The sequence below is a fragment of the Nerophis ophidion genome, linkage group LG11, assembly GCF_033978795.1.
Source record: "Nerophis ophidion isolate RoL-2023_Sa linkage group LG11, RoL_Noph_v1.0, whole genome shotgun sequence".
Classification (NCBI taxonomy): Eukaryota; Metazoa; Chordata; class Actinopteri; order Syngnathiformes; family Syngnathidae; genus Nerophis; species Nerophis ophidion.
Genome location: NC_084621.1, coordinates 18,785,509 through 18,812,830, shown reverse-complemented (window position 1 = coordinate 18,812,830; position 27,322 = coordinate 18,785,509). Strand labels below are relative to the sequence as shown.

Below are 27,322 nucleotides of genomic sequence, written 5' to 3'. Positions count from 1 at the left end.
AGGCCATGTAACACACTGGTAAATAGGCCTTTTTTGAAATGTGTTGCTGCCATTACATTCTAAGTTCATGATTATTTGCAAAGAAAACAAGTTTCTCAGTTTGAACGTTAAATATCTTGTCTTTGCAGTCTATTCAATTGAATATAAGTTGAAAAGGATTTGCAAATTATTGTATTCTCTTTTTATTTACCATTTACACAACGTGACAACTTCATAACAATATGTATTATGTACAAAATACACACTGCAAGTATATATATATAATGTAGTAACCGACACCTTCATAACAATATGTAATCTGTACAATAGTTGCCATATTTCAATCATTTTAAGCAATACTGGAACTTACTTCCTCAGCACATTTATTTCCTTTTTCATAGCAATGCACTTCTGGCAACAAATGTGTGTTCCTACTTCCGGATATAAACTTGAGTGTTTTCTGATCATGTCACACTTGGTAACAGACAACAAAGACGACTATATTTGAACAAATGAGGATTCACAACCTTATCCTTTTAAAGCTTAATATACAAAAGATGAACTATTGCTTATAGAAGAGAGCACGAAGGAAGAGTGAAAAATGGAGCAGACGGAAGCCGAGGGAGTGAGCTGGACATGACTTAGTCATGGTGCTAATATGGCACTTGAAGCCAAGTTATTTTGACATAAATGGAGTGCTTACCCAAATTATCTGGAAAAAATGGACCAAACAGACAACTGTCCATGGAGGGAATCATAACTGCGATGTGGCTCCTAATGAAAACGAGTTTGACACCCCAGATCTCAAGATTGTTGAAAAAAATTATGTATAGTATTGGTTTTGAAAATAAAAAATATCAACATGGTCACCGCATGCTCTAATTTTTCAGAGTGCGGATCTCAGTGGAGAAAGTTTGTACACCCCTGTGTTAGCTGATCTTGAAGGTGGCGGTTGACTCACTAACGTGTCACTCTTACAGTTTTCAGATATCGTAGAGAAGGTATCGGCATATGTTGGAAAGCAGCGCAAGAATTCAGACGGTGAGTTCAACATGTCTTTAGAGGTTTTTCTTAGCATGACATCAATTTCTCTGCTCTGTTACCCAACAGTGTCAGGACCCGTGGAGGCCGACCCCGAGTACAGGCTCATTGTAGCGGCCAATAATCTGACGGTGGAGATTGATAATGAGCTCAGTGCGTAGGAATCATCCTCTCTAAACATCGCAATGTTTTGTTCTGGTCAACTCCGTTCTTCTCTTTCCCTCAGACATCATTCACAAGTTTACACGGGACAAGTATTCCAAGAGGTTCCCAGAGCTGGAGTCCCTGGTGCCCAACTCTCTGGATTACATCCGCACAGTCAAGGTGAGAGGATGAATCTGCAGCCTTTCACTCGCTTTACTTTGTAACCTTTTGTTTTCTCAGGTATCAACTTTCTTGTCTGCTTACAGTAGTAGATTTGTTCGCTTCATATTGGCCTAAGAACGGCAGGTTCAATGCTGCTTCTTAAAGGGAAACTGCACTTTTCTTTTATAATGTTGTTTATCGTTCACAATCATTATGAGAGACACACATTTAATTTTTAGGATTTTAAAGATGATAAAAGACACTTGGGAGATGCGACTAATGGGTGTCACTGTTGGAAGCTTCAAAGTCTCCAAAACAACTTCAAAAGCCTCCAACATTTTATATACACACTGGAAGTATATATACAATGTAGTAACAGACACTATCATATATATATATATATATATATATATATATGTATGTATGTATGTATGTATATATATATATATGTATGTATATATATATATATATATATATATATATATATATATATATATATATATATATATATATATATGTATATATATATATATATATATATATATACATACTTGCAGTCTGTATATTGTACATATTACATATTGTTATGATAGTGTCTGTTGCTACATTGTATGTATGTATGTATATATATATATATATATATGTATATATATATATATATACACAATGTAGTAACAGACACCTTCACAATATTTAATATGTACTATATACACACTGCAAGTATATATATATATGTAATGTAGTAACAGACACCTTCATAACAATATGTACTATATACACACTGCAAGTATATATATAATGTAGTAACAGACACCTTCATAACAAGATGTAATATGTACAATATACACACTGCAAGTACATATATATGTATGTATATATACAGTATATATATATATATATATATATATATATAAAATGTAGTAACAGACACCTTCATACCAATGTAATATGTACAATATACATATTGCAAGTATATATAATGTAGTAACAGACACCTTCATAACAATATGTAATATGTACAATATACAAACTGCAAGTATATATACTGTAGTAACAGACACCTTCATAACAATATGTAATATGTACAATATACACACTGCAAGTATATATATATATATATATATATATATATATATATATATATATATATATATAATGTAGTAACAGGCACCGTCATAACAATATGTAATATGTACAATATATACACTGCAAGTATATATATAATGTAGTAACAGACACCTTCATAATAATATGTAATATGTACAATATAGACTTGATTTGTCACTAGTGGCTCCTCCAGAAAGAACATGTAGAGGGGATGGATTACTCTCTGCACATAACGACAAACAACCGTGGGAACTTCCTTAAGCAACCTATCGTGCACACCAGCTGGCCCGCTGCTCTTTTGTTGTTGCATCCAAAACAAAAATGAAAGAAAAATAGTAAATGTCGCCAAGCCCCGCTCTAAGTTTTCCCTACTTGGAACTCACGGATGACGTTTTGTTTGTGACTCTACAGGAGCTGGGAAACAACCTGGAGAAGTGCAAAAACAACGAGAACCTGCAGCAGATCCTCACCAACGCCACCATCATGGTTGTTAGCGTCACAGCTTCCACCACACAGGGGTGAGTTGTAAACCAAACATTCATTGTCAACAACACAGCAGGAGTGCAACTATGAAGCACACTGCAATCAAGGAAAAACAGATATATATATATATATATATATATATATATATATATATATATATATATATATATATATATATATGTATGTGTGTGTGTATTCATGTTTTTTTTTAAAATATATATATAAGGTTAAATATGTATATATTTTACCTTATATATAAATATATTTAAAAAAATATATGTATGTATATATTTCTTAATATATACAAGGTTAAATATGTATATATGTAATATGTGTGTGTGTATGTATATATTTTTTAATATATACAAGGTTAAATTATATATATATATATATATATATATATATATATATATATACATTTATGTGTATTTAACCTTATATATATTTAAACAATGTATATATGTGTGTGAATATATACAGTGTATATATATTTAAAAAAAATATATATAAGGTAAAAAAAATTATATATATATATATATATATATATATATATATATATATATATATATATATGTGTGTATAAATAGTTGAGGTTTCTGTGGTTTATCCGTTATACAGTGCTCAATACAAGGGTAGAGCAGAATATATGTTAGGTCAGGAAAAAATGCAGAGGCTATATCTTTCCTACAAGCCTGTTTCGCAGGTTTCCCTGCTCGTCAAGGGATTTTATAAAATCCCCTGACGAGCAGGGAAACCTGAGGCCCTGAGAGAGAAACACATATAGAAACCACAAACATATTTTATTACTCCATCTCTCCAAGTGAAAAATCTGGGCGCTGTTTTTGACTCTGAATTTAGTTTTATACACATATGAAAATATAACAAAAAAAGGTTTTTAACATCTTAGGAATATAGCCAGGGTTTGACCAATCCGCTCTTAGGGTAACACTAATGCATGCTTTTATTGCAAGGGGTATAGATATTTCTAGGGCTGGGCGATATGGCCTTTAATTAATCTCTGGATATTTTTATTCCATGTCATGATACACGATATATATGTGGATACTTTTAAACTTTCATGCAGAGAAGGAAATCACAACTAAGTCAATTTACCAAAAGTGTATTTATTAAACAATTATCAAGCAGTGGCACCAACATTCATGTAAGATCCAAAACAGAAAGTGCAAGATTGTCAGAGACATTTTAAAACAAGCTATGAGTGCACTTTTGTGCATGATGTCACTAAGATGACATATCAAAACAACACTAAATTCAAGTGCACTTTTTGTACAGACCACCACTACAATAGTTTAAAACGAAAAAAGTTCATTTTTGTGCATGATGTCATACAAGATATTTAATAAGTGTCAAATAAAAATGAGCTGCATAGTAGGAAATCCAATAGGGTATGTCATTCGCTATGTGGTAGGTTCCTGCGGACATTATCTCCTTCTGTTGTTGACTAGTTTATTCATACAGTGTTGATCTGGAAATGGTTGTTTGGCATTTTGTGGGTATGGCACCGAATGGAGATGTTGACATGCGGAGTAGGCACTCTTCATTTTCCAGCGGATGACTTCAAATTATGCTACAAATTAGCAGTAATGATACTTTTTGTGGCAACGCTTTTGCCGCATACTTGACATATTACGGTTGTCTGTTCAATATCTTCCTGCTTGAAGCCAAACCACCACCAGATCATGGCCCCCCTGCTGTTATTTTTGGGAATTACTTCTTCTTTCATTTGTTACTAGATTGGCACCTACTTTCACTCGTATTATCACTCGCACCACTCCGCAAGCACCACAGCTAACGTTACCATGTCGCTACCTCTCTGCTCTGCAAGAGCGTATGTATGACGTTGCGCGTGCGACATTATGTGACATATGTAAGAAGGTGCGATTGTTTTATGTCTCTGTGAGAAGGGTAGAGAAGAAAGAGTGAGAAGAGCCTGTACTGTAATGCCTGCAGCTAAAAGCTACTGTGTAGAATATCACCATATAGTCATTTTCTATATCACACTGAGATAAACCCGCAATATATCCAGTATATTACATGTATCGCCCAGCCCTAGCGCCCTGCTTTCTGCTCTTCCTAAAAAGGTAATTGCACCTTTACAATTACTCCAAAATTCAGCCGCATGTGTCCTGACGAAGGCCAGAAAGCGGGCGCACATTACACAAGTTTTAAAATCACAATCAATTTTAAGTTTCTTCTTATTGTTTATAAATTTTTTGTTTTTTTATGGTCAATGGGCCTTCTTAGCTTTCCAATTTGCTTTTACCCCACAAACCTTCCCAGACCCTAATATTATCCGGCACTCGTCTCCTAATAATCCCAAAAGTCAGGGCACAAAGTCACGACGTGGCATCTTACCACCATTATGGTGTTCCAGTTTATGGAACGTTTTGGCGGAGGACCTCAGGGCTGCAGAGAACGTTCATGTTTTTAAGAGCAGGCTTTAGATCCACCTTTTTGATTTGGCTTTTAGCTAATATTTCTTAATTTTATTGAAGTCATTCCTACTTTCCTTTTTATCTTATCAGTTCCGCTAGATATTATGTAGTTCTATTTATTCATTATACATTTACTGTATATGTATGTTTTTATACTAGTATTTTATCATTTATACCTACTCATGGTTCTTACTTTTTTAAAGGTTTTATTACTTTTACTTTCCAGCGTTCCTCAGAAGCGGCCATCTTCATCAGGGGTTATCAGCCATGGCTGTGGGGGCGCTTTGTGTCAGCGTCCTGGTGGCCATGGTTTCATGACCTCCTGGTGCAAATGGCTCCCGTGATAGTGTTTACTCACCTGGCTCCTCCGTACTCAGCCGTGTGTGTGTGTGTGTGTGTGTGTGTGTGTGTGTGTGTGTGTGTGTGTGTGTGTGTGTGTGTGTGTGTGTGTGTGTGTGTGTGTGTGTGTGTGTGTGTGTGTGTGTGTGTGTGTGTGTGTGTGTGTGTGTGTGTGTGTGTGTGTGTGTGTGTGTGTGTGTGTGTGTGTGTGTGTGTGTGTGTGTGTGTGTGTGTGTGTGTGTGTGTGTGTGTGTGTGTGTGTGTGTGTGTGTGTGTGTGTGTGTGTGTGTGTGTGTGTGTGTGTGTGTGTGTGTGTGTGTGTGTGTGTGTGTGTGTGTGTGTGTGTGTGTGTGTGTGTGTGTGTGTGTGTGTGTGTGTGTGTGTGTGTGTGTGTGTGTGTGTGTGTGTGTGTGTGTGTGTGTGTGTGTGTGTGTGTGTGTGTGTGTGTGTGTGTGTGTGTGTGTGTGTGTGTGTGTGTGTGTGTGTGTGTGTGTGTGTGTGTGTGTGTGTGTGTGTGAGAGAGATAATGGGGGATGTGGAACACCGTTTTTTTTTTTAAGTCTGTAAAGTCCTTGTCTCTTTGTGTGCAGGTCGCTGCTTAGCGAGTTGGAGCTGAAGCAGCTGGAGGAGGCATGTGACATGGCTCTGGAACTCAACCAGTCCAAACACGCCATCTACGAGTATGTGGAGTCCAGAATGTCCTTCATCGCCCCCAATTTGTCCATCATCGTCGGGGCTTCCACTGCTGCCAAGATCATGGGTGAGATCGCTCTCCTAGTCTGATCTTCCTTGTCTCCTGTCTCTGATGCCCCGTCTAGTCTTCCATGTCTACTGTCTCTGATGTCATACCTAGTCTTCCTTGTCTCCTGTCTCTGATGTCCTACTTTGTCTACTGTCTCTGATGTCCTGTCTAGTCTTCCTTGTCTCCTGTCTCTGATGTCCTGTCTTGTCTTCTGTCTATGATGTCCTTTCTAATCTTCCTTGTCTACTGTCTCTGATGTCAAACCTAGTCTTCCTTGTCTACTGTCTCTGATGTCATACCTAGTCTTCCTTGTCTACTGTCTCAGATGTCATACTTAGTCCTACCTTGTCTACTGTCTCTGATGTCCTACCTAGTCCTACTTTGTCTACTGTCTCTGATGTTCTACCTCGTTTTCCTTGTCTACTATCTCTGATGTCCTGTCTAGTCTTCCTTGTCTACTGTCTCTGATGTCCTGTATAGTCTTCCTTGTCTCCGGTCTCTGATGTCCTGTCTTGTCTTCCTTGTCTCCTGTCTTTGATGTCCTTTCTAGTCTTCCTTGTCTACTGTCTCTGATGTCAAACCTAGTCTTCCTTGTCTACTGTCTCTTATGTCATACCTAGTCTTCCTTGTCTACTGTCTCTGATGTGCTACCTTGTCTACTGTTTCTGATGTCATACTTAGTCCTACCTTGTCTACTGTCTATGATGTCCTACCTATTCCTACTTTGTCTACTGTCTCTGATGTTCTACCTCGTTTTCCTTGTCTACTATCTCTGATGTCCTGTCTAGTCTTCCTTGTCTACTGTCTCTGATGTCCTGTCTACAGTCTCTGATGTCCTGTCTAGTCTTCCTTGTCTCCTGTCTCTGATGTCCTGTCTCGTCTTCTTTGTCTCCGGTCTCTGATGTCCTACCTAGTCTTCCTTTTCTCTGATGTCCTACATAGTCTTCCTTGTCTCCTATTGTCTTTAATGTCCTATTCCTTTTCTACTGTCTCTGATGTCTTACCTAGTCTTCCTTGTCCCTTATTTCTCTGATGTCCTACCTAGTCTTCCCTGTCTCTTATTGTCTTTGATGTCCTCCCAGGTATTGCTGGGGGCCTCACCAACCTGTCCAAGATGCCCGCCTGCAACCTGATGCTGCTGGGAGCTCAAAGGAGAACTCTCTCTGGCTTCAGCAGCACCTCCTTGCTGCCGCACACGGGCTTCATCTATCACTGTGACGTGGTCCAGACGCTGCCGCCTGTGAGCATCATTCATTCATTCATGCATTTTTGGCTTCACATCTCAACGTCACCTTTCAGGACCTCAGGAGGAAGGCGGCTCGCCTTGTGTCTGCCAAGTGCACGCTGGCTGCAAGAGTGGACGGCTTTCACGAGAGCTGCGATGGCAAGGTGAGCTCCGGACTTTTCATCAGGAACCCCAATCAGATCCCATGTGAGCGTATAAACGTGAGAGGCCGATACCGATTATTAGAAGTCAAAGAGGCCGATAGCTGGTATTTGCAGGAAAAGTTATTTAAACATGAATACGTTTACTGTACAAACATTCATATACAAGTACATATACATACATACACATAATCACGTTTAATCAAACATATATCAACGTTGTTGCCCTATGGTAAACTGGGTAACACATGGCATACTGACAAAGCTTAACCTATTGTTACTATAACAATCTACAAGATTAATATAGGTTGCCTCTCTCTCTTCCCTTCCATCTTTCGGTATTCCTTTTTATTTATTTATTTATTTTTTAAATTGTATTTATCTTTCTAGTTATTTTGTATATGTATTGTTGCATTTGAACAACTGTATTGTTGATAATAGAGGTAAACTATTGGTATTGTTCATAATCAATAGTGCTTTTTCTATTGGTATTTGTATTGCTCCAGTTGTAGTGTAAAAATGCTCAATGTCATTTCTATATTACTATTTATTTCACTAACTGCTTATTTGCTATCACTTTTACGATCATATTTGTACATATCGTATGTGCTGGTGTTGTTCTATTGTTGTTTTTGTTGTTATTGTTGTGTTTGCTGTTGTTGTTTTGGTCTCTCTGTCTAATCCCCCTCTTATCCCCACAATTTCCCCCTCTGTCTTCCTTTTTTTCTCTTTCTATCCCCTCCTGCTCTGGCCCGGCTGCACCAAATGATAATATAAATACATTTAATAAAGTCAAATTCAAATAAGGCAACAAGAGAAGTATCCTACACTTCTCTTTTGTAAAGTAAATCTGAACAGCCGATATGGGCATCTACATCAACTATATGATTTGCCTGAGAAGCTGGACAGGACAAAAAAAACAACAAACATGAATAATATAATTCTGGTTGTGCTTACCGACCTCGAAGCTATTTTATTTGGTACATGGTGTAATGATCGGCAGTCCGATATTATCGGACATCCTTATTTATAACCTTCAAAAAACTACACACGTCTTATGCATTTGTGGAAATGATCAGATGAGGTGATTTGGACACTGCCTCCAGCCACTTGTAGCCACACCCCCGCCCACACATATCTGGGAAGACGTGTTGACAGGAAGCCATCGCCGCTTCACACGACATGATCCTGCCATCCTGGTCATACCAATGCAGGTCTCTGTGTGCAGGTTGGCTACGACCTGAAGGAAGAAATCGAGAGGAAGTTCGACAAATGGCAGGAGCCTCCGCCAGTCAAGCAAGTCAAGCCACTTCCGGCGCCGCTGGACGGGCAGAGGAAGAAGAGAGGAGGAAGGAGGTTTGGTGTATGACAACGTTGCCTTCGGTATGAAGACGCACACCACCCTAAAGCACTTCCTGCCTTCTTTGTGCGTGCGCAGGTATCGCAAGATGAAGGAGCGGCTCGGTCTGACGGAAATCCGTAAACACGCCAACAGGATGACCTTTGCAGAGGTTACAAATCACCCCGCTCCCTAAAAAAATATGCTTCAATGTTTGAGCTTTATTTTTTTTACGTTTTCTTGCGGCAGATTGAAGATGACGCGTACCAGGAGGACCTGGGCTTCAGTCTGGGTCAGCTGGGGAAGAGCGGCAGCGGCCGTGTCAGACAAGCTCAGGTCAACGACGCCACAAAGGCCAGAATCTCCAAGTCACTGCAGGTGAGATCTTTTATTATGTATCACTTTTCTATTTCTCCCATTTGATATATTTTAATGTATCATTTTTTGTTAGTATTGCTTAACAGTTCATTTATTGTAACTTTAAAGAGGCTATTTTTGCCAATTACTAATATATAACTTTGTATGATTTATTTATTGTAATTATTGCATTTTTACAATTAACCATATATTAATTTTACTGATTCTGTTTTCAATTAATATTTTATTAGTGTTGCTCAACACTTCATTTATTGTAACATTTAAGAGGCAATTTTTGCCAATAACTACTATATATATAACTTTTATATTTTATTTATTATAATTATTGCATTTTTACAAATAACCAGATATTATTTTTAGTGATTCTGTTTTCCATTCATATTTTTGAATAGTATTATCATTTAAAAAAATGCCCCATGACTAACAAGGTATATTCCATGGATTTATTTATTGTGAAATGAACAATATGTAGCACTTTTCTCTAGTGACTCAAAGCGCTTTACATAGTGAAAGCCAATATCTAAGTTACATTTTTAAAGCAGTGTGGGTGGCACTGGGCGCCGGTGGCGAAAGTGTCTTGCCCAAGGACACGACAGCAGTGACTAGGTTGGCAGAAGTGGGGATCAAACCTGGAACCCTCAAGTTGCTAGCACGGCCACTCTACCAACCGAGCTATACCGCTCGATTGTTATAGTTTCTCCCTCAACTGAAGCTTTTAAATCCACTTTTTTCATTGATTTAGAAAGCCACTATAAATGCATTTTTAGTTTTTTTTAATTATGTAATTTATTTTTCTAAATTATTACATTTGTAATTCAAAATCAATGTATTTAAAATACATTTTGGTATGTGACCTTTTTAATCTGTCGTTCTAATTTAATCATTTATGTCAAATCAATGTTTTTATTTTTCATGAAATTACATCTTTTATGCAATTTCATGACATGCAGTGGTGGCCAAAAGTTTACATACACTTGTAAAGAACATCATGTCATGGCTGTCTTGAGTTTCCAATCATTTCTACAACTCTTATTTTTTTGTGATGTAGTGATTGGAGCACATACTTTTTGCTCACAAAAAATATTCATGAAGTATGCTTCTTTTATGAATTTATTATGGCTTTACTGAAAATGTGAGCAAATGTGCTGGGTCAAAAGTATACTTAAAGCAATGTTAATATTTGGTAACATGTTTTACTGCTATAAGGCGCTTTTGGTAGCCATCCACAAGCTTCTGCTTGACCACAAAATTGCTGCAGTTCAGCTAAATATGTTGCTTATCTAACATGGACTTTTTTCTTCAGCATTGTCAGGACTTTGGGTAGGCCATTCTAAAACCTTTATTCTAACCTGATTTTGCCATTCCTTGACTACTTTTGAGGTGTGTTTGGGGTCATTGTCCTGTTGGAACACCCAACTTCGCCCAAGACCCAACCTTTGGGCTGATGATTTTAGCTTGTCCTGAAGAATTTGGAACGAATCCTCCTTTTTCATTGTCCCATTTACTCTCTGTAAAGCGCCAGTTCCATTGGCAGCAAAACAGGCCCAGAACATAATACTACCACCACCATGCTTGACAGTGGGAATGATGTTCCTGGGATTAAAGGCCTCACCTTTTCCCCTCCAAAAATATTGCTGGGTATTGTGGCCAAACAGCTACCCAGGAACACCATGCCTACTGTCAATTATGGTGGTGGTAGTGTAATGCTCTGGATCTGTTTTGCTTTAGCAAGGGTGTCCAAAGTGCAGCCCGCGGGCCATTTGCAGCCCGCAGTTAATCGTTTACCGGCCCGCCACACATTCTGAAAAAATTGCAAAATTGATAGTATTGCAAAAATAAAAACATTTAAAAAAAAGTGGAATGAGGTGAAATCTAATGAGGAAAAAGTGGCAATGTTGACACAAAGCTGCCATGCAGGCAGTTTTTCTTCCCTTTTGTCTTTATTTTCTTTTTTGTCCATTGCTCAAAAAAAAAAAAAAAGGACAAAAAAATCTATGTTATAAATTAGTACTTAAAAATGTTCACTTAAAAATGTTTTATGTGGAAAGAATATATCGGAAGTTGATCTGGAAATTTAAGTGTTAAAAGTAAAAAAACAACTATAAAAATGCATCACTTCATGAGTGGGGAACCTTTCGGATCTCAAATATATTTAGTAGGATTTTATTTAACTTTTCACTGTGATTACTCAAAATTATTAAATAATTAAAATCAATGGTGTCCTGCATTATTAATCTTTAATTGCTAAATAAGGAACTCTCCCAAAGGAATCAATAAAGTACTATCTATCTATCGATCTAAATACTGCATATTTCAGTTTTCCCATAAAAACAAAGTTGTCCTTGACAGAAAAGGCATAAAACCTTATTTGTTTTACTTTATATCAACCTCAAGTTGATATAGAGATTTACTGTAAGCATTAAATAAATAATAATAATTTGACTTATTTTTAACATTTTAGTGACTGAAACCCTCTATGCTCCCCAGGAGCCCTAAGGATTAAAAAGAAAATCCATATATTTTGTTATGGTTTCAAAATGAAAAACATCAATATGGCCCCCGCATGCTTACATTTTTCAGTGTGGCCCTCTGTGGAAAAAGTTTGGACACCCCTGCTTTACAGAGAGTAAATGGGACAATGAAAAAGGAGGATTAGCTCCAAATTGTTCAGGACAAGCTAAAATCATCAGCCCAAAAGTTGGGTCTTGGGCACATTCGGGTGTTCCAACATGACAATGACCCCAAACATACCTCAAAAATGGTGAAGGAATGGTTAGGTTTTAGAATGGCCATCCCAAAGTCCCGACTTAAAGGTGTGGACAATGCTGAAGAAACAAGTCCATGTCCGAAAAGCAACACATTTAGCTGAACTGCAGCAATTTTGTGGTGAAAAATGTAAGCAGAAGCTTGTGGATGGCTACCAAAAGTGCCTTATTGCAGTGAAACTTGCCAAGGGACATGTTAACAATGCTGTATGTATACTTTTGATTTTGCTCACATTTTCAGTAGAGCCATAATAAATTCATAAAAGAAGCAAACTTCATGAATGTTTTTTTGTGAGCAACAAGTATGTGCTCTAATCACTATATCACAAAAAAAAATAAGAGTTGTAGAAATGATTGGAAACTCAAGACAGCCATGACATTATGTTCTTTACACATTTGACCACCACTGTAAATACACAGATAAAAAACAGCATTAATTCCAGGGGAGTGTAAAAAATATTCTTCTCTGGGGGGCGTGACTGGAAATAACTGATATTGGCTGGTGTGAGACAACAGTGGTGATGTAATGTTCTTGTCCGCCACCAGAGGACACTGCAGAAGCAGAGCATGACGTACGGAGGAAAGTCCACGGTGCGAGACCGCTCGTCAGGAACCAGCTCCAGCGTGGCCTTCACACCTCTGCAGGTAACTTCCCCAGTCTCTTCTTGCTGCTCTCACCATGGTGGTGATCCACCCAGTCTCTTCTTGCTGCTCACACCATGGTGGTGATCCACCCAGTCTCTTCTTGCTGCTCACACCATGGTGGTGATCCACCCAGTCTCTTCTTGCTGCTCACACCATGGTGGTGATCCACCCAGTCTCTTCTTGCTGCTCTCGCCCTGGTGGTGATCCACCCAGTCTCTTCTTGCTGCTCTCACCATGGTGGTGATCCACCCAGTCTCTTCTTGCTGCTCTCGCCCTGGTGGTGATCCACCCAGTCTCTTCTTGCCGCTCTCACCATGGTGGTGATCCACCCAGTCTCTTCTTGCCGCTCTCGCCCTGGTGGTGATCCACCCAGTCTCTTCTTGCCGCTCTCACCCTTGTGGTGATCCACCCAGTCTCTTCTTGCCGCTCTCACCCTTGTGGTGATCCACCCAGTCCCTTCTTGCCGCTCTCACCATGGTGGTGATCCACCCAGTCTCTTCTTGGTGCTGTCACCCTGGTGGTGATCCACCCAGTCTCTTCTTGCCGCTCTCACCACGGTGGTGATCCACCCAGTCTCTTCTTGCCACTCTCGCCGCGGTGGTGATCCACCCAGTCTCTTCTTGCCGCTCTCACCATGGTGGTGATCCACCCAGTCTCTTCTTGCTGCTCTCGCCCTGGTGGTGATCCACCCAGTCTCTTCTTGCTGCTCTCACCATGGTGGTGATCCACCCAGTCTCTTCTTGCCGCTCTCACCCTGGTGGTGATCCACCCAGTGTCTTCTTGCCGCTCTCGCCGCGGTGGTGATCCACCCAGTCTCTTCTTGCCGCTCTCACCATGCTGGTGATCCACCCAGTCTCTCCTTGCTGCTCTCACCATGGTGGTGATCCACCCAGTCTCTTCTTGCTGCTCTCACCCTGGTGGTGATCCACCCAGTCTCTTCTTGCTGCTCTCACCATGGTGGTGATCCACCCAGTCTCTTCTTGCCGCTCTCACCCTGGTGGTGATCCACCCAGTGTCTTCTTGCCGCTCTCGCCGCGGTGGTGATCCACCCAGTCTCTTCTTGCCGCTCTCACCATGCTGGTGATCTACCCAGTCTCTTCTTGGTGCTCTCACCCTGGTGGTGATCCACCCAGTGTCTTCTTGCCGCTCTCGCCGCGGTGGTGATCCACCCAGTCTCTTCTTGCCGCTCTCACCATGCTGGTGATCCACCCAGTCTCTTCTTGGTGCTGTCACCCTGGTGGTGATCCACCCAGTCTCTTCTTGCCGCTCTCACCATGGTGGTGATCCACCCAGTCTCTTCTTGCTGCTCTCGCCCTGGTGGTGATCCACCCAGTCTCTTCTTGCTGCTCTCACCATGGTGGTGATCCACCCAGTCTCTTCTTGCTGCTCTCGCCCTGGTGGTGGTCCACCCAGTCTCTTCTTGCTGCTCTCACCATGGTGGTGATCCACCCAGTCTCTTCTTGCCGCGCTCACCATGGTGGTGATCCACCCAGTCTCTTCTTGCCGCTCTCGCCCTGGTGGTGATCCACCCAGTCTCTTCTTGCTGCTCTCACCATGGTGGTGATCCACCCAGTCTCTTCTTGCCGCTCTCACCCTGGTGGTGATCCACCCAGTGTCTTCTTGCCGCTCTCGCCGCGGTGGTGATCCACCCAGTCTCTTCTTGCCGCTCTCACCATGCTGGTGATCTACCCAGTCTCTTCTTGGTGCTCTCACCCTGGTGGTGATCCACCCAGTGTCTTCTTGCCGCTCTCGCCGCGGTGGTGATCCACCCAGTCTCTTCTTGCCGCTCTCACCATGCTGGTGATCCACCCAGTCTCTTCTTGGTGCTGTCACCCTGGTGGTGATCCACCCAGTCTCTTCTTGCCGCTCTCACCATGGTGGTGATCCACCCAGTCTCTTCTTGCTGCTCTCGCCCTGGTGGTGATTCACCCAGTCTCTTCTTGGTGCTGTCACCCTGGTGGTGATCCACCCAGTCTCTTCTTGCCGCTCTCACCGTGGTGGTGATCCACCCAGTCTCTTCTTGCCGCTCTCGCCGCGGTGGTGATCCACCCAGTCTCTTCTTGCCGCTCTCGCCCTGGTGGTGATCCACCCAGTCTCTTCTTGCCGCTCTTGCCCTGGTGGTGATCCACCCAGTCTCTTCTTGCTGCTCTCACCATGGTGGTGATCCACCCAGTCTCTTCTTGCCGCTCTCACCATGCTGGTGATCCACCCAGTCTCTTCTTGGTGCTGTCACCCTGGTGGTGATCCACCCAGTCTCTTCTTGCCGCGCTCACCTTGGTGGTGATCCACCCAGTCTCTTCTTGCCGCGCTCACCTTGGTGGTGATCCACCCAGTCTCTTCTTGCCGCTCTCACCATGGTGGTGATCCACCCAGTCTCTTCTTGCTGCTCTCACCATGGTGGTGATCCACCCAGTCTCTTCTTGCCGCTCTCACCATGGTGGTGATCCACCCAGTCTCTTCTTGCTGCTCTCACCATGGTGGTGATCCACCCAGTCTCTTCTTGCCGCTCTCACCATGCTGGTGATCCACCCAGTCTCTTCTTGGTGCTGTCACCCTGGTGGTGATCCACCCAGTCTCTTCTTGCCGCGCTCACCTTGGTGGTGATCCACCCAGTCTCTTCTTGCCGCGCTCACCTTGGTGGTGATCCACCCAGTCTCTTCTTGCCGCTCTCACCGTGGTGGTGATCCACCCAGTCTCTTCTTGGTGCTCTCACCATGGTGGTGATCCACCCAGTCTCTCCTTGCCGCTCTCACCGTGGTGGTGATCCACCCAGTCTCTTCTTGCTGCTCTCACCATGGTGGTGATCCACCCAGTCTCTTCTTGCTGCTCTCACCATGGTGGTGATCCACCCAGTCTCTTCTTGCCGCTCTCACCATGGTGGTGATCCACCCAGTCTCTTCTTGCCGCTCTCACCGTGGTGGTGATCCACCCAGTCTCTTCTTGCCGCTCTCACCGTGGTGGTGATCCACCCAGTCTCTTCTTGCCGCTCTCACCGTGGTGGTGATCCACCCAGTCTCTCCTTGCCGCTCTCACCGTGGTGGTGATCCACCCAGTCTCTTCTTGCTGCTCTCACCATGGTGGTGATCCACTTGGCTTCTGTGCACAGGGGCTGGAGATCGTCAACCCACAAGCTGCAGAGAAGAAGGTGGCCGAGGCGAACCAGAAATATTTCTCCAACATGGCTGAGTTTGTCAAGGTCAAGAAGGAATCCAAGATGTAAGATTTTATTTTGCTGGCTTTCTCATATTAATAAATGCTTGTGAAACTGAACTCAAAACTTTGGGGCTTGAAAGTATGTATTGAAATTGGCACAGTCCTGCGTAAGATCCCTGTTACACTATATTGCCAAAAGTATTTGGCCACGCTTTCAAATGATGAGAATCACTAATCACAAGTGTATCAAATCAAGCACTTAGGCACAGAGACTGTTGTTACAAACATTTGTGAAAGAATGGGCCGCTCTCAGTGATTTCCAGCGTTATCGGATGCCACCTGTGCAACAAATCCAGTTGTGAAGTTTCCTCGCTCCTAAATATTCCAAAGTCAACTGTATTATAAGAAAAGTGAAGAGTTTGGGAACAACAGCAACTCAGCCACCAGGTGGTAGGCCACATAAACTGAGAGAGAGGTCAGCATAGTGCAAAGACTTCCTGCAGAGTCAGTTGCTACAGAGCTCCAAACTTCATGTCACCTTCCAATTAGCCCACATACAGTACTCAAGAGAGCTTCATGGAATGGGTTTCCATGGCCAAGCAGCTGTAACTAAGCCATACATCACCAAGTCCAATGCAAAGTGTGGGATGCAGTGCTGTAAAGCAAGTCGCCACCGGACTCTAGAGCAGTGGAGACGCCACAGTCTGGGTTTGGAGGTTGCCAGGAGAACGCTACATTTCGGACTGCATTGTGCGGAGTGTGAAATTTAATGGAGGAGATATTGTGATGTGGGGTTGTTTTTCAGGAGTTGGGCTTGGCCCCTTAGTTCCAGTGAAAGGAACTTTGAATGCTCCAGGATACCAAAACATTTTGAAAAATTCCATGCTCCCAACCTTGTGGAACAGTTTGGAGCGGGCCCCTTCCTCTTCCAACATGACTGTGCACCAGTGCACAAAGCAAGGTCCATAAAGACATGAATTACAGAGTCTGGTGTGGATGAACTTCACTGGCCTGCACAGAGTCCTGACCTGAACCCAATAGAACACCTTTGGGATTGAACTAGAACGGCGACTGAGAGCCAGGCCTTCTCCACCAACATCAGTGTGTGACCTCACCAATACGCTTTTGGAAGAATGGTGTGAAATTGCTGTAAACACACTCCACATCCTTGTGGACAGCCTTCCCAGAAGAGTTGAAGCTGTAATAGCTGCAAAAGGTCAAATTGAACCCTATGGGTTAGGAATGGGATGGCACTTCATATGTGAGGCAAGGCGGAAAGCGAAATACTTATGGCAATATAGTGTGTGTGTGTGTATATATACATATTATTATATATATATATATATATATATATATATATATATATATATATATATGGTGTTTGTATATATATATTGTGTGTATCTATGTATGTATATATATATATACATACATATATATAAGTATTCAGACATGTATGAATGTATGTGCATGTTTACATGTATGTATGTGTACATACATACATGTAAACATACATGTATGAATGTATACATACACATATTTATATATATATATATGTGTGTGTGTATATATACGGATGTATGTATGTATGTATGTAAATATACACGTGTGTATAGATACACACATGTGTATGTATATACATACAGTATATACATATACATACAGTATATATGCATATATATACATATATATGCATATGTTTATATAAATATACATATGTATGTATATATGTGTATGTTGATGTATGTATAAATGTGTATATATATGTATGTATGTGTATGTATATATATGTATGTGGATATATATACATGCATATATGTATGTATATCATATATACACACTTATATATATATATAAGTATACATGTCTATGTATGTATATATATGTGTATGTATATTTGTATAAATACATATGTATATGTATATATGTAAGTATATGTGTATATATAAATATATATGTATATATACATGTGTATGTATGCGTATATATATTGTGTATGTGTATGTTTATATATGTATATTTGTATATCTATATTGTATGAACACATGTATGTGTATATGTATATACATATATGTATATATACACATATGTATATATAAGTATATAAACGTATATAGATAAATGTGTATGTATATATAAACATGCATATACATTTATGTGCATGTGTGTTTATATATATATATGAATATATATATGTATACATTCATAAATGTATATTTACATACATACATGTATATACATGTATACATTCATACATGTATGTATACTTGTGTATATACATACATGCACGTATGTATACATACATGCATGTATGTATACATATATGTATGTATGAATGTATGTATACATACATGTATGTATACATACATGCATGTATACATGTATGTATGCATACATGTATGTATGCATACATGTATGTATGCATACATGTATGTATGTATGCATACATGTATGTATGCATACATGTATGTATGTATGCATACATGTATGTATGCATACATGTATGTATGTATGCATACATACATGTATGTATGCATACATGTATGTATGCATACATGTATGTATGCATACATGTATGTATGCATACATGTATGTATGTATACATACATGTATGTATGCATACATGTATGTATGTATGTATACATACATGTATGTATGCATACATGTATGTATGTATGTATGCATACATGTATGTATGTATGTATACATACATGTATGTATGTATACATACATGTATGCATACATACATACATACATGTATGCATACATACATGTATGTATGTATGTATACATACATGTATGTATGTATACATACATGTATGTATGTATGTATGTATACATACATGTATGTATGCATACATACATGTATGCATACATACATGTATGTATACATGTATGTATGCATACATACATGTATGTATACATACATACATGTATGTATACATACATACATGTATGTATACATACATGTATGTATGTATACATACATGTATGTATGTATACATACATGTATGTATGTATACATACATGTATGTATGTATACATACATGTATGTATGTATACATACATGTATGTATGTATACATACATGTATGTATGTATACATACATGTATGTATGTATACATACATGTATGTATGTATACATGTATGTATGTATACATGTATATACATACATGTATGTATGTATACATACATGTATGTATGTATACATACATGTATGTATGTATACATATATGTATGTATGTATACATATATGTATGTATACATACATGTATGTATGTATACATACATGTATGTATGTATACATACATGTATGTATGTATACATACATGTATGTATGTATACATACATGTATGTATGTATACATACATGTATGTATGTATACATACATGTATGTATGTATACATACATGTATGTATGTATACATACATGTATGTATACATACATGTATGTATGTATACATACATACATGTATGTATGTATGCATACATGTATGTATGTATACATACATGTATGTATACATACATGTATGTATGTATACATACATGTATGTATGTATACATACATGTATGTATGTATACATACATGTATGTATGTATACATACATGTATGTATACATACATGTATGTATGTATACATACATGTATGTATGTATACATACATGTATGTATGTATGTATACATACATGTATGTATGTATGTATACATACATGTATGTATGTATGTATACACACATGTATGTATGTATGTATACACACATGTATACATACATATATACATACATGTATGTATGTATGTATACATACATGTATGTATGTATACATACATGTATGTGTACATATGTATACATACATACATGTATACATACACATATGTATGTACACATACATGTATGTATACATACATACATGTATGTATACATACATACATGTATGTATATACATACATACATACATGTATGCATGCATGTTTGTATACATAACGCTGAAACAGATGCCGATACTGTCCATCCATCCATTTTCTACTGCTTGTCCCTTTTCGGTACTGCATCCCAGCTTCACTCAGGCAGAAGTGTCTTTGGACGCCATGGAACCCAAAGAGAAGCCAAAGAGGACCTAGAGAGAAGGCAGCAGTGCAGGAGAACATGCAAACTCCACCTCCTTTCTGGGAATCAAACCTGTGACTTTCCTGCTGTGAGGCATCATCAGCACTGACCACGGCCGAGCATACCGCCCTGTGTCAATATCTCATCTAAAATGTTACTGTTTCCAACATATTTTGTTGGAAATATTGAATATTTTGTATTTTCCACATAATCAAAAAAGTTAATAGTTTTTAGATAATAAACATTTCTGGGATTGTTCTGAATTTGCTGAAATATTTGAGGTGTTAAAAGTAAAATAAATAATTATTATGTATATATATGACTTATTTATGACACTTGTACGTGTTTGTTTCTTTTATATACATATGCATGTATGTGCGCACGTACATAGATACATGTATGAACATACAGTATATACATACATACAAATATGCACATATATACCTACAAACATGTAAGTGTATACATACATACATGTATGCACGTATATACATACGTTTTAACACATATATACTTATATGTATGCACGTATATACACATGTATGCACACATATACATACATGTATGCACTTATACACATACATGTAAACATATACATATATATATACATACATACATTCATGCACATATACACGAGTGCGCAAATATACAAACATGTGCATATATACATGTATAAAAATATATACATGTATACACAAATATACATACATACATGCACATGTATACATACATGCATATGTATAAATACATACATACATGCACATACATACATACACATGTATACATACATACATGCACATGTATACATACATACATGCACATGTATACATACATACATACATACATGCAGATGTATACATACATACATACATGCACATGTATACATACATACATGCGCATGTATACATACATGCGCATGTATGTATACATACATGCGCATGTATACATACATGCGCATGTATACATACATGCGCATGTATGTATACATACATGCGCATGTATACATACATACATACATGCGCATGTATACATACATACATGCGCATGTATACATACATGCGCATGTATGTATACATACATGCGCATGTATACATACATACATGCGCATGTATACATACATACATGCGCATGTATACATACATACATGCGCATGTATACATACATACATGCGCATGTATACATACATACATGCACATGTATACATACATACATGCACATGTATACATACATACATGCACATGTATACATGCACATGTATACATACATACATGCACATGTATACATGCACATGTATACATGCACATGTATACATACATACACATGTATACAGGTATGCAAATGTATACATACATCTTTGTATGCACATATATACATACATACATGTATGTATGTATGTACATATATACATACATGTATGCATATACATAAATACATGTATGCACATATATAAATACATTTATAAATGTATGCACATACATACATATATGCACACATACATGAACATATATACATACCGGTATCCACATATATACATACATACATGCACATACATACATGCACATGTATACATACATGCATGCACATGTATACATACATACGTACATGCGCATGTATACATACATACGTACATGCGCATGTATACATACATACATACGTACATGCGCATGTATACATACATGCGCATGTATACATACATGCGCATGTATACATACATGCGCATGTATACATACATGCGCATGTATACATACATACAGGCGCATGTATACATACATACAGGCGCATGTATTCATACATACAGGCGCATGTATTCATACATACATGCGCATGTATACATACATACATGCGCATGTATACATACATACATGCGCATGTATACATACATACATGCGCATGTATACATACATACATGCGCATGTATACATACATACATGCGCATGTATACATACATACATGCGCATGTATACATACATACATGCTCATGTATACATACATACATGCGCATGTATACATACATACATGCGCATGTATACATACATACATGCGCATGTATACATACATACATGCGCATGTATACATACATACATGCGCATGTATACATACATACATGCGCATGTATACATACATACATGCGCATGTATACATACATACATGCGCATGTATACATACATACATGCACATGTATACATACATACATGCACATGTATACATACATACATGCACATGTATACATACATACAGGTATGCAAATGTATACATCTTTGTATGCACATATATACATGCATACATACATGTATGTATGTATGTACATATATACATACATGTATGCATATACATAAATACATGTATGCACATATATAAATACATTTATAAATGTATGCACATACATACATATATGCACACATACATGAACATATATACATACCGGTATCCACATATATACATACATACATGTATCCACATATATACATACATACATACATGTATGGACATATATATATACATGTATGCACATATATACATGTATGCACATATATAAATACATATATAAATGTATGCACATACATACATATATGCATACATACATGAACATATATACATACCGGTATCCACATATATACATACATACATGTGTACACATTTTGCATACATACATGTATCCACATATATACATACATACATACATGTATAGTTATATTTACATACATACATGTATACACATATATACATACATGTATACATATATATACACATATTTACATACATAAATACATGTTACCCCATATATACATACATAAAAGTATACACATATTTACATGTATACACATATATACAAACATATACAGTCATACATACATACATGTATGCACAAGAAATACATATATATACATACATGTATGCACATATATACACACATACATGTATGTATGCATAAATATACATACATACATACATGTATACACATTTTTACATGTATCCACATACATAAATACATATACATACATACATAAATACATATACATACATGTATGCACATATATACATACATGTATACGCACATGTATATAAATACATGTCTTCACAGATATACAAACATACATGTATGCAAATATACATATATACATGTATGCACATGTGTACATACATACATGTATGCACATGTATGTATACATACATGTATGCACATGTATGCACATGTATGCACATGTATGTATACATACATGTATGCACATGTATGCACATTAATGTATACATACATGTATGCACATGTATGTATGTATACATGTATGCATACATACATGTATGCACATGTATGTATACATACATACATACATGTATGCACATGTATGTATGTATACATACATGTATGCACATGTATGTATGTATACATACATGTATGCACATGTATGTATGTATACATACATGTATGCACATGTATGTATACATACATGCACATGTATGCACACATACATGCACATGTATGTATACATACATGCACATGTATGTATACATACATACATGCACATGTATGCACATGTATGTATACATACATACACATGTATGCACATGTATGTATACATACATACATGTATGCACATGTATGTATACATACATACATACATACATGTATGCACATGTATGTATACATACATACATACATGTATGCACATGTATGTATACATACATACATACATACATGCACATGTATGTATATACATACATGTATGCACATGTATGTATACATACATGTATGCACATGTATGTATACATACATACATGTATGTATGCACATGTATACACATACATATTTGTATACATACATAAATGTACACACATATATACATACATGTATGCAAATATGTACTTATATGCAAAAATATATATACATACATACATGTATGCACATATATACATACATGTATGCACATATTTACATACATACATGTCTACACATTTTTACATGTCTCCACATATACACATACATAAATACATATATGCACATATTTACATTCATACATGTACGCACAAGAAATACATATACATACATACATGTATGCACAATTATAAATACATGTATGGACATATACATACATGTATGCAAATATATACATATAGCAAAAATATATATATACATACATGTATGCACATACATACACACATGTATGCAAATATATACATATAGCAAAAATATACATACATACATGTATGCACATAGACATGTATGCACATATATACATACATGTATGCACATATATACATAAATGTGCATATAAACATACATGCATGTATGCACATACATACAAATATATACATACATGTATGCACATATATACATTTACATACATGTATGCACATATGTACATTTACATACATGTATGTATGCACATATATACATTTACATACATGTATGTATGCACATATATACCTACATACATGTATGTATGCACATACATACATGTATGCACATATATACATACATACATGCACATATATACATACATACATGTATGCACATATATACATACATACATGTATGCACATATATACATGCATGTACACATACATGTATGCACATATATACATACATACATACATACATGTATGCACATATATACATACATGCACACATACATACATGCACATATATGCATACATACATACATGCACATATATGCATACATACATACATGTATGCACATATATACATACATACATGTATGCACATATATACATACATACATACATGTATGCACATATATACATACATACATGTATGCACATGTATACATACATACATGTATGCACATGTATACATACATGTATGCACATATATACATACATACATGTATACACATATATACATACATACATGCACATATATACATGCATACATATATGCACATATATACATACATACATATATGCACATATATACATACATACATGTATACACATATTTACATAAATATATGTCTACAAATTTTTACATGTCCACATATATACATACATACATGTATGCATAATACATATACATACATGCACATATACACATACATGTATGCACATATATACACACATACATGTATGCACATATATACACACATACATGTATGCACATATATACATACATATATGCACATATATACATACATATATGCACATATATACATACATATATGCACATATATACATACATACATGTATACACATATTTACATAAATACATGTCTACAAATTTTTACATGTCCACATATATACATACATACATACATACATGTATGCATAATACATATACATACATACATACATATATGCACATATACACATACATGTATGCATATATATACATACATACACATATATACATACATACATACATGTATGCACATATATACATACATACATGTATACATGTATGCACATATATACATACATACATGTATACATGTATGCACATATATACATACATGTATGCACATATATACATTCATACATACATGTATGCACATATATACATACATACATGTATGCACATATATACATACATACATGTATGCACATATATACATACATACATGTATACACATATATACATACATACATGTATACACATACATGTATGCACATATATACATACATGTATACACATATATACATACATACATGTATACATGTATGCACATACATACATACATGTGTGCACATATATACATACATGTGTGCACATATATACATACAAATTTATATACATATCTGTTCATATATACACATCCACCTGTCCCTTTAGCAGAAAAAATGCCCCAAAGCATGATGTTTCCACCCCCATGCTTCACAGTAGGTATGGTGTTCTTGGGATGCAACTCAGTATTTTTTCTTCCCCCAAACACGACGAGTTGAGTTTATACCAAAAAGTTATATTTTGGTTTCATCTGACCACATGACATTCTCCCAATCCTCTGCTGTATCATCCATGTGCTCTCTGGCAAACTTCAGACGGGCCTGGACATGCACTGGCTTAAGTAGGGGGACACGTCTGGCACTGCAGGATTCAATTCCCCGTCGGCGCAGTGTGTTACTGATGGTAACCTTTGTTAATTTGGTCCCAGCTCTCTGCAGGTCATTCACCAGGTCCCCCAGTGTGGTTCTGGGATTTTTGCTCACCATTCTCATTATCATTTTGACCCCACAGGATGAGATCTTGCGTGGAGCCCCAGATCGAGGGAAATTATCAGTGGTCTTGTATGTCTTCAACTTTCTGATAATTGCTTCCACAGTTGATTTTTTCCCACCAAGCTGCTTGCCTATTGTAGATTCACTCTTCCCAGTCTGGTGCAGGTCTACAATTCTTTTCCTGGTGTCCTTCGACAGCTCTTTGGTCTTGGCCATAGTGGAGTTTGGAGTCTGACTGTTAGAGGCTGTGGACAGGTGTCTTTTATACAGATAACGAGTTCAAACAGGTTCCATTAATACAGGTAACAAGTGGAGGACAGAAGAGCTTCTTAAAGAAGAAGTTACAGGTCTGTGAGAGCCAGAGATCTTCCTTGTTTGAAGTGACCAAATACTTATTTTCCACCATAATTTACAAATAAATTCTTTAAAATTCCTACAATGTAAATTCCTGGATATTTTTTCACGCATTCTGTCTCTCACAGTTGAAGTGTACCTATGATGAAAATTACAGACCTCTGTCATCATTTTAAGTGGGAGAACTTGCACAATCGGTGGCTGACTAAATACTTTTTTTGCCCCACAGTATATACACACACACACACACACATATATATATATATATATATATATATATATATATATATATATATATATATATATATATATATATATATATATATATATATATATATACACACACACACATATATATATACATATATATATATACACACATACATATGTATGCATATATATATATATATATATACATATATATATACATACATACATACATACATACATACACACATATATATATACATATATATATACACACATACATATGTATGCATATATATACATACATATATATTATATACATACATCTATATATACACACACACATATATATACATACACATATACAGAT

General features: G+C 37.3%; 1 protein-coding gene across 1 annotated transcript in view; it reads left to right on the top strand.

Annotated features, from left to right (window-relative positions):
- The window catches only part of prpf31 (PRP31 pre-mRNA processing factor 31 homolog (yeast)), a 28,081-nt gene extending 7,528 nt beyond the window's left edge, over positions 1-20,553 (top strand). The window contains exons 3-15 of the mRNA XM_061915251.1: positions 960-1,020; positions 1,090-1,173; positions 1,247-1,344; positions 2,845-2,951; positions 6,302-6,471; positions 7,536-7,693; positions 7,753-7,842; positions 9,068-9,195; positions 9,278-9,350; positions 9,428-9,556; positions 12,868-12,966; positions 16,073-16,182; positions 20,174-20,553. Coding sequence (XP_061771235.1) covers positions 960-1,020; positions 1,090-1,173; positions 1,247-1,344; positions 2,845-2,951; positions 6,302-6,471; positions 7,536-7,693; positions 7,753-7,842; positions 9,068-9,195; positions 9,278-9,350; positions 9,428-9,556; positions 12,868-12,966; positions 16,073-16,182; positions 20,174-20,237 — 1,371 coding nt within the window. The 3' untranslated portion in view covers positions 20,238-20,553. The remainder of the gene's footprint in view (positions 1-959; positions 1,021-1,089; positions 1,174-1,246; positions 1,345-2,844; positions 2,952-6,301; positions 6,472-7,535; positions 7,694-7,752; positions 7,843-9,067; positions 9,196-9,277; positions 9,351-9,427; positions 9,557-12,867; positions 12,967-16,072; positions 16,183-20,173) is intronic.
- The last annotated feature ends 6,769 nt before the right edge of the window (positions 20,554-27,322 follow it).